Below are 10,553 nucleotides of genomic sequence, written 5' to 3'. Positions count from 1 at the left end.
TTAATAATTTAAAAACTGAATATTTAAATGTTAAACTCAATTTAACATTAAATTGAATTAAATTTATTAGATTAATTGAGTTGAATCACGCTAAATTTGACACCATTTAAACTTAATATATGATATTTAGAATAACAGTTTTTGTCACAACCCACAAATCTGAAAGAAAGACGGAATTAACGAATTAGGTTGATGAGTAGATCTCATTTCAGCAAATGCGAATGCCAGCCCTAATAATACTTCAATCTCTCCCCGAAAGGCAATTTGTTGCCAATGAGTTGAATGAACTGCAGGTTTTAACTCATCCATGGCTGCTTTGATAAGGCCGAACCAATAGAGGATTCAAGCACTCCCAATGGATGCTTTTTATTATATTTTTCTTTAAAATATAACAAAATTTTCTCAAAAGTATCATTCAATAAATCTTATATTTCATCCTTCATTTTACATTCTGTTATAAGAACCTGCTAGATGTGAAGAAAATTGTTCGTCATTGTAAATATTTTAAATTAATTTTCTCATTTATTCAAAAGTCATTTATTTTCATTTCATACCCTTTTTCTCATTCCCATGCTTTCGTTTTTACTAGGCGTCAAAGGCAAAATCTGAATTAATCTCTTATTTTAATTATATAACATCTTATTTTTATTTTTTGAATTAATTTATATTTTGGTTTAGCTTATAAATTTAAATTAATTTAAAATAAAATATAATTACATGACATTATATATGGAAAGATATTACAAATATTAAAAGATTTGTAAATATCATTAATAATTAGAGAAAATATATGAAATAAATAAAAAATATTAAAAATTATAATATTTAAATAATATGAAGAAAAAATAAATAAATTAATATATAGTATATTATAAAAATTAATATGTAAAATAAAAAAATTAATAATATATTTTAAATGATTGAAAGAATCTATTAGGAATACTTTCACGCATTAATATAATGAGAGATCTTAAAACAATAAAAACCCATTAAAAAGAGGTTGTTGTCTGGTGATGGGATGGACGGGTCTTTCTTAGATAATCATGGGCTTCAGTGGGCTCATTAATTGCTCATTGGGCTGCTGGAAATTATTCGATTCGTTTGGAAATGGGCCTGTTCCCATAAGTGATATTTTTCAATGATCCATCCATCTAATAAATAGCAATGAGAAAGATAAATTCCTTTCGGTAAATGCCTTCAATTGCTTTCGGTAAATGCCTTCCGGCTTCCAGAAGAATGGAATCGATCAAATTTATATTTAACATTAATCTAGTAATAAAAATAATAAAGAAAAACATATCATTCGTGCCATTGATACGACAAAATTTAATTTTAAGAGAGATTTAAAATTTAAATTAGCAGTCTTACATTACATTTCTGTTGAAGAGAAAAAAATAAAAATAAAAAAGATAAATACACGTAGGTGTGTAGGGCAGAAGAAATGTTGTTAAAAGGCATGGAGGTGTGAACGCGGCTTACACCTCGTGTTCACCGACTGACTCTCTCAGCGGTGCCTCCCGCGCCACGATCACGCACTCATAAACGGGGTGTGAGCACAGACACAGAGAGAGAGAGAGAGAGAGAGAGAGAGAGAGAGATTACCAGAACTCATAAGCATCCATGGCGGTTTTGGGTCGTCTTGTGAGAACGGCTGGGGCATGGCGTCCTGTCGCCTCACTGAAAAACGTAACCCATCCACGTCCTCGTTCGCCTGTCCTTCCTGGCCGCTTTTACCACCGTACGCTTCCCTCCCTCTTCACCTCGATCATCTTTGTTGGTTTTTTATTATTTATGTTTATAATTTTCGTTATCCGTGTGATTCTAACGCCTATTTTGTGTTTGAATTTTTTTTAAAAAAATTGCATCTTTTTTATTTTTTTGTTTCGAATTAATTATGCAAGAAACCAATTGTGCCACTTGACTCTGTCACACTCACACTAGTAGATGACACTGAGTTTCTACTAGATATGGCGGTTCTGCGTATTTTTATACACATGGAAGTGTTTTAGGTTCAGTTTAAACTAATGTTCAGATTTTTTCGCATTGTCTTAATTCTCTCTGCTTTTATTGAATAAGATGCTGATTATTGTTATGTAATAGCTAATTTTATAATTAGTAGCGAAATATGTAGGGTCTGCTGAGCACCAGAGTCATTCTAATGCATCTGAAGTTCTACCACACAGATCGGCCCCTGATGCTTGGAGACCGTATTCTATATTTCCAGCCATTTTGGCTGGTTTGTTTGGAGTTGGAGTGCTAGACATGGCTTACTCAGATGGTGATGAGGTTTGTGTCAATTAATTTCTTTTCATGTGTTTGCTTTGTTGGTAATAATGTTGGGAATTTGGACCTCCCAAATTCACTCCCCTAGAATCTACCATTTGCAGAAATAAGAAGAAAAATAGAGAAATAATAATAATAATACAAAAAATTTACGTGAAAATTTCAAAATAGGAGAAAAACTACCAGACCTAGAGAAGAAAATTCATTATGTGAAAAATTGTTACAATTACACAATTTTTCTTCTCACTCCAAACACACCCACAAAACTTTCCCACTAGTAAAATTTGAACTTTACACCTCTTCTCTTTTTACAAAAGGTTAATAGAAGAATTTAACTAAAGTCAAAAAATTATTATATAAGCTTTCAACTGGTGCACTTAAATTAAGAGGCTAAGCCTCTTATTTATAACATAAGAATTTTGCTCCTTTATTATTTCTTACCGGTGTGGGACTAAACAAAAGCACAAAAGTCAACAATCTTCACCTTGTGACTTTGGCTGGTCCCACAGCCAAGTTCCACCTCAATGAAGATCTTCATATCTTCCGCTATCATACTTCACCATAAAAGCATACCCGCTTAGAATAAACCAATTCCAAACATTTACTTCAGCCCATGTCGAAAAACAACTTTACTGAAAATTATGGTGTAACTTCCACGTTTGGCTTTCCTGGAAGTTCATCAGCTATCGACATGAATTTTCACCACACACCTTGCATCAATGTCAAACCAATGCCTGTGTGTAAACTTGTGGACCCGCTAATATTAACACATCCTCTATCATGGCAATTTTGGAAATTAGCGGCATGCCATGAGGATGTACATGTCTCTTTTTAAATATCAAAATCTTCTATGGAGAAAGACACAACATTAGCATCATTTTCAGTATCTCCATTTGCTGACTTGGAGCCACTTGCCGAACCTGCTCCAGCTCTTGGACAACTTTCTTCTTAATGGAGTTCTTCATCTTCCCATTTCCAGCTGCTACCATTACCAAGTTCTCAAGTGGAATATGACTTCCACTATTAAATCTTCTTTTTTCAAAAAATATTTTGCTGGTAACATGTGAAAAAATTATTTTCTCTTTCCCATATATCAAAATAGGCTTCATGTGCTCATAGGAAGGTGTAAGAGACTAGATGAGTCTCAAGGCTTGATCCTCATCATCAATTTTAACTCCAATAACTCTTAACTCAGCGACAATGCCATTGAGAACGCTTAAATGATCTGAAATAGTTGTACCTTCACTCATCCGTAGTATATGAAACTGTTCCTTCAGGTACATACGATTTGAGACGCCCTTCGTCTGATACAATTCTTCAAGTTTTTCCCAAAATTCCTTTGCCGTAGATATTCCATACACATTTGCAAGAACATTTTTGGCCAGACACAGAAGTATCGCACTTGCTGTTCTCAAATCCAGATCCTCCCAATCTTCATCACTCATTTTAGATCTGCTCATTTCACCAGTCACACTAGTACCAGTGCTGACTTCAGGTGTTGGTCTGCCTTTCAATGCCTTGTATAATCCTGATTTAATCAAGACATCCTTGACTTGTACTTACCACAAGCCAAATTTGATTCTCCCATCAAATTTCTCTACTTCAAATTTGACAAGATTTGAAGCCCTACTTCCTGACATTGCTTTGATGAATTTACTGTAGAAATGAATAGTACCTCACTAAGTAAGTTCCCAAGAAAGATTGGAGGGTCACAATGGACACACTTAAAATTTTCAATCTCTTAGACAAAATCTCCTTAAACTGTACGTATTCGCACTACCACACTAAAGCTCCACCTCACAAAAAGAACCTAGTGGCTCTGATACCAATTGTTGGAAATTTGAACCTCCCAAATTCACCCCCTAAGATCTACCATTTGCAGGAATAATAAGAAAAATAGAGAAATAATAATAGCACAAGAAATTTACGTGGAAACTCCAAAACAGGAGAAAAACCACCAGACCTAGAGAAGAAAATTCACTATGTGAAAAATTGTTATAATCACACAATTTTTCTCCTCACCTCAAACACATCCACAAAGCTTCCTCACTAGTAAAATTTTAACTTTACACCTCTTCCTCTTTTACAAAAGGCTAATAGAGGAATTTAATTAAAGTAAAAAATTACTAGATAAGCTTTCAACTGGTGTACTTAAACTAAGAGGCTAAGCCTCTTATTTATAACATAAGAATTTTGCTCCTTTATTATTTTCCACCGGTGTGAGACTAAACAAAGGCACAAAAGTCAACAAATAAGACATCAACAGCAAAAATGTTCCCTCGATCTATCATTTTCATTTAAAAAAGAAAAAAACAACTAGTGCTGCACGAATTCCTCATTTATATGTGTGTTTTGGCGTGGGTTTCTTGCCACTTGTGCACTCCGCGAGTACTTTCTATGTTGAAGCTGCGTTCTTTGAATTGATTTACTGTGAACTTAGCTGTCTCCAGGTTCCTGCCAAACCTCCTTTGCCATCAGAATCTTCTCCAGGGCATGTGGACTTGGAGGAAATTGCCAAGAGAGAAAGACAGCGGATTGAAGAGTTGCTTAGAAGTAAAGGAATGCAACATGGTTATTATCCCCGTTTTACTGTTGCTGTTAAGGGCCAACAGGTTGTTGCATTTACTCCTTTAGAATATTAGGGCTTTAAGTGTGGAGTATCTAACGCTGTCTGTTTAATACTACTTGTATACTCATTTAGCTGTAGGCGTATGTATTTCTTTAATCTTGGGGAACATAAAATATTACTAATGTTGAAGGAAAAACTCAGTTAAAAAATGAATTCTTCTAGTCCCACTATATCATGAGATGCTAAATTCTTATCTTAATGTCATATCATGGCAAAGCCATCTTAAATTGCTTCTCTAAGGTTACTTATAAAAAAAATATTGCTTCTCTTAGATGACCACTTTCTTTGAGATAATCTCTTATCCCTTTAACTATGTATCTATTTAATTGTTGGAAGCGAAGTGTTTGGTAAAATTTATATATGCTGAAATGCATTCTCTTTAATTGCAAAGTAAGCCTTGACATGGTTTCTTTTGAAGTAAAATAGCAGCAAAAGCTGTTGGCAGATTTTTTGAGTTTGATATAGATTTTTCTTCAATTTTAACTCAAGTTTAAATGACAGAAATCATCTAAGAGAGAGTTTTTTTCCTTTTGTGTAAAATCCATAATATGGAAGTATTTCAAGATATAGTTATAAGCATATGTTGCATTATAGGTCACCATCAAATTCCAAGTCCCTCCTGCTTGTGAAGTTACACAAATGATTGCAAACCTTGTTTCAAATCTTGGAGTGAGAGTTGAAGACCGTGGTGGTGGTTCAGATATGTCAGTGCGTGTTTGGGACAGGTTGAGTTAGCATTAAGTGTCCTTCAGTTTTCTTTTTGCCCTTATTAATTGTGAGCTTTGGCCTTATGTCGCAGTCAATTAAATGATTGTATCTGTGTTTAAGTCATGGGCATTAGTTGAAGTGTATTAAATAATGCTTTCTGGTGACTCATTTATTGCAGTGCAGTTGCTTGGCAACTAACACTTACTCGTCCAGATAAAAAGATGGAAATTAAAGGGAATGTGGGGGATTCGAAAGATATAAATTCACGTGATGGAGATCTATGCATCCTCATATTTCATTCGCTCATTAGCTCAGAAAAAGCTGTTAGTACTCTTCTTTCTAGCTGATGAAACCATTATTCTACAACGTTTCTATCTCTGATTTCTAGCATTTCTTATATATCGCAAATAAATAAAAAAGTAAATTATGAGAAATTGTTTTTTGATAAGTGGTTAGCATAACTTGCAGGAAATTGAATTTATGAAGCAGGGGAGCTTGAGCCCCAAAGAGCTTGACGCTTTCGTGTCTGTTTTAGAATTAGCTGGTGGAAAGTTGAAACAAAACAAGACCTTAGAAAGAAAACCCAGGGAAGGTAATGCAGTGGTGCCGTCTGCAGAAAAATCAGTTGCTAGTCTTGAGTCCATGGGAGTTAGAATATATGGACTCAATGAAGCCCGTGGTTACTCCTCAAACTGTGAGATATCATGGGACGCTATTGCTGGATATGATCAGCAAAAACGGTATGCGAGGACTTGGGTGTGTTGCATTCATTGTTATTACTTTTTTATTCAAATTTTGTACCCTATTCTGTTTGTAACAGGCAATGAAAACTTGAAGCATTATAATCATAATGATGTAGGATCTCATGGCCTATGTTTAAGAATATGCAACCGGTAACAAAAATATTCAGTTATTTGCTTTTTTAAGAATTATTTTTCTTCTAACAATTTGAAGCAGATTATGGCTGCTGATTCACTTAATGAATTATATAGATAGCAATGTTTTGGAGTGGCATATCTTGGTATTCCATGTGGGGCAGGTTGATTACATCTCTACATGCATTAAAAGGACTGGGTGTAGCCTGTACTATCAGCCAGTAAAAAACTAAATCAACTAAGAGTCTGTTTTAGTTTGATAATATCCATGTTCTCCTGATCTCAACCAAAGAGTGCATGTGTGGTCAATATGTTGATTGGATTTATTTACGCATGTATTCTTTGCTGCATATTCTATCCTGTTAACATGTTTACACAGTACATCTCTTATTTTTTTTTATTACATTTGTTTGCGGTTTAGATGCATCCATGTTTCTCTGTATGCAAGTGATGATGTATCCCTATCTTTGATTGTTGCTTGTCTAGAGAGATAGAGGATACAATACTGTTGGCTCTGCATAGTCCTGAAGTATATGATGATATTGCTCGCGGGACCCGGCGCAAGTTTGAGTCAAACAGGCCTAGAGCGGTGCTCTTTGAAGGTCCCCCAGGTATGCCCTTTTATCCAGAAAAGGCTGGTGAGTTTGAATTGATCTACTTGTATATATACAGAGTTCTTTTCCCCTCCTGATCAGTTTTATAAAATGTTATGGAAGTCTTTTGTAGATGCATAGAAACTAAAATGAGCTAGGCACAAAGGCTTCCAAATTAATTTCATGGGAAGTAGAATTATTATTTTTTTGATTGGTGCCGGGTGTTCAGGAACAAAGTCCCGACTAATCCCGGGGGGTACAAGCCCTCGGCAAGGAGTTTCCCGCAAGTGCATCTTGGGTAATTCAAAGAGAAAATCCTCCAATCCGATGGCCCATGAAGATTGTTTACACCCAAGGGAATTTGAACCTTAGACCTACAGGGAGCATTCCCCCAAGCCCAAGGCCAGCTTCATGGGAAAGAGAAATAAAGAAATAAGCTTTTTAATTGGACCTGTGGATATGAAAAAAAAAAATATTGGTTAAATTGGACAAAAGCCAGCTTCTCAACTTATTTTTTTCTTCTCCTTTTATTTTCCCGGGGACAAATTATTAAAACACCAGTTGCTTCATAGGATTTTGATGCACATGTCAGCATATCCTTTTCAAATACATCGAATTTTAAATGATTCTGCTTCTTCATGGGGGACTTAGGGACTCTCCCACTTTTATAACTTACACCGCATTTTTTGGACTATTTTGCTTACCTTTTAAATTTGAAAATGAGAACCGTATTGACATGACTTTTTTCTCATCGCAATGTTCAGATTAGATGTCAGCAAGCTTACTGGTAATGCATGTTCAATTTCAGGTACAGGGAAGACATCTTGTGCGCGTGTTATTGCTAATCAAGCGGTAAGCTATTTTTTTTTGGGCAGGGGAGGGGGGATGATTGTATAAGTGCCAGTAATCATTTGCCTAGGTGGTAGGTAATTTTTAACACTTGCAAATGTGGCCTGCATGGGCATGTGGGTCAAATGCCTGCTGCTTTATGCTAGAGCATATTGACAAATTGTCTGGATATGGATGCATATGAAATCAAATCACAAGCTTTGAAAGAGTTCCCATAGAATGGTTTAAGATTTTGATTGGTCACAGCAAAAGCTGAATCACTTTGTTTTCCATGTCTTCATACTTCAATTTTGACAAGCTGAGAATGAGCATGTAGCCTTCTTTGGCAGGGTGTCCCTTTGCTATATGTGCCACTGGAGGTTGTCATGTCAAAGTACTATGGTGAAAGCGAACGCTTGTTAGGAAAAGTGTTTTCGCTTGCCAATGAGCTCCCTAATGGTGCTATCATTTTTCTTGATGAGGTAACTGAAGCTTTTGTTGCTTAACAATAAATTTCTATATATTTGTGCAATAGATTATAGTATTCTCTGTCTATCATTTTTGCTTGTTCTTTTTTATTGGGTGCACCTATTTGTTTTATTGTCTGGTTGTTTATGTAGTGTTTAATTTTTTAGTAACCTAGCATTTCTATTGCAGATCGATTCTTTTGCTGTAGCTCGTGATAATGAAATGCATGAAGCTACACGCAGAATCCTATCGGTGTTGTTGCGACAGGTGAATCTGGTTTTTCCATTTCTTTATGGCTTACACAGATACTTACGGACCATTTGGCATGTCTTTCTAACGTTAAAAGTCATTTCTAGAAGACTATAAAGAAAGGGTTTGCTCAGATGGATATCCTTGTCATGTGTTTATGTTTACATATTGTGTAGCTAAACTTCTTGGATGTTACACAGCTATTGCCATGCCTTCGATATATTATATATGTCTTTCCATGCAGATTGATGGATTTGAACAGGATAAGAAAGTGGTTGTTATTGCAGCAACAAATCGAAAGCAAGACCTCGATCCTGCTTTAATTAGGTTCGTGCACATTTTCCCCTTTAGTTGACAAGTGTACTTGAGATCTGTCTAGAATATGTTTTAACTTCTGTTTTATCTATATTATTTCAGTCGCTTTGATTCAATGATTACTTTTGGCTTACCTGATCGGCAAAATCGTCAGGAAATAGCTGCTCAGTATGCAAAGCACCTAACAAAAAGTGAATTAGAAGAATTTGCTGCAGTGACAGAAGAGTAAGTTTGACTTGTTTCCATGTGATCCGTTAAACTTTTGGAATTCTTCTAGTTTAGTTGGATTAGGTTTAATAAAGCCTTAAATTCAACTTGCCAACTATCTGCTTGCTACTATTTGTCTTTTCTTTTTTAAAGTTTCACCTGATTAATCTGCCTAGAAGAGAATTATACCATATATTTTCTTTTTGTTATTCTAGCATTAAAATGGATGGAAAATAGTTTACGTGCTGTGGATCTGATGCACTTAAAATGTCACCCTGAAAGTGCATTCCCTTGTTCCAAGCCTTCTTCCCTCCAGAGCAGTATTTTGATCAATTAAAATCCTTAAAATAGATATTCTTGCATGTCACATCGAATTGCAAAAGGATGATACTTTAGGAAAGTTTAGTATAATTTTTTCTTGTTTCTTTTATATAGTAAGAATCGCTCCTTAAATTGAAATTGACCAGTATGTCCCCTTTGTTCCTCAACTTGGCAAAACCATGGGATTGGCTGCTGTATGCATTCCATGTGCGTGCATTATTGTTAATTTTCCTGTGACTTTTTTATCTGGCCCCTGCCATTTCAGAATGTCTGGAAGGGATATTAGAGATGTATGTCAACAAGCCGAGAGGTCGCGGGCATCAAAGGTAACAATTGAGCTCTTTATTTTATGATCTTTCCAAAAGAAATTAGACCCTCTTTTCGCATTCTTTTATCCAATCCCCATGGTATTGTTGGCAATCCATCCCATCATGATTTCTGATAGATCATTCGAGGACAAGCATGTAAAGATGGAGAAAAAGAAGGGTCTCTTCCACCTTTGCAAGAATACATAGAGAGTGCCATGACTCGGCGGAAGGCTTTACTGAGCATTATTGCAGACCAAAAGATTCAAAACTCTAATCCTCTCAAAAAGAACCCTCAGCTGGATTTTATGTCGATGAAAGTGGTGGATTGATGTTTGGGTGATGAAGACAGGTTACATAGATAGCTTTGATATTTATTTTAGGAGAATTTTTGTATTTTATTCTGTTTCATATTTTGTAGGTGCATACGATTACATGTGATTGAACTCTTGACTTGTTTTCTTATTATATAAAGCCGAGAGAGAGCGCCTTACATAACATTACCATCAATGAGAACGGAAAACTCCCTTTGATGTCAATGGTCTTGGTATTTGTGGCTTTCCTATGAAGATGTGAGAATACTCTTACATTACACAATGCTATTTTTCATCTTAAATATTATATTTTTAATCACATTTTCGAATGTGACAATGACTTAAGGATAACAAGATTTATGATGGGTATAACATTTCTTTCTTAAATCCCTAACTTTTGTTTAACATAAGAATCAAGTCAATTCAGCATATTTATAATTTTATACCTTTCATAAAGC

General features: G+C 35.2%; 1 protein-coding gene across 6 annotated transcripts; it reads left to right on the top strand.

Moving 5' to 3' along the window:
* Nucleotides 1-1,445: 1,445 nt before the first annotated feature.
* LOC122279628 (probable 26S proteasome regulatory subunit 10B) lies at nt 1,446-10,320 on the top strand. 6 transcript variants are annotated; one of them, XM_043090368.1, is made up of 14 exons: nt 1,448-1,738; nt 2,184-2,286; nt 4,734-4,895; nt 5,507-5,637; nt 5,799-5,943; nt 6,089-6,360; nt 6,982-7,106; nt 7,897-7,940; nt 8,267-8,398; nt 8,574-8,651; nt 8,878-8,960; nt 9,051-9,173; nt 9,742-9,802; nt 9,922-10,320. In XM_043090368.1, exons 1-14 carry the CDS (start codon nt 1,659-1,661, stop codon nt 10,111-10,113), a joined length of 1,731 nt encoding a protein of 576 aa, XP_042946302.1. In that variant the 5' UTR covers nt 1,448-1,658; the 3' UTR covers nt 10,114-10,320. The 6 variants fall into 6 exon arrangements, 5 of the variants coding, with proteins under 5 accessions (XP_042946302.1, XP_042946300.1, XP_042946299.1 ...); XM_043090366.1 differs by having other exon boundaries at nt 2,120-2,286; XM_043090365.1 differs by having other exon boundaries at nt 2,117-2,286.
* Nucleotides 10,321-10,553: the final 233 nt, after the last annotated feature.

The sequence above is a fragment of the Carya illinoinensis genome, chromosome 10, assembly GCF_018687715.1.
Source record: "Carya illinoinensis cultivar Pawnee chromosome 10, C.illinoinensisPawnee_v1, whole genome shotgun sequence".
NCBI lineage: Eukaryota > Viridiplantae > Streptophyta > Magnoliopsida > Fagales > Juglandaceae > Carya > Carya illinoinensis.
Note: the sequence above shows the minus strand (reverse complement) of the source record. Positions and strands in the feature narration are given on the sequence as shown.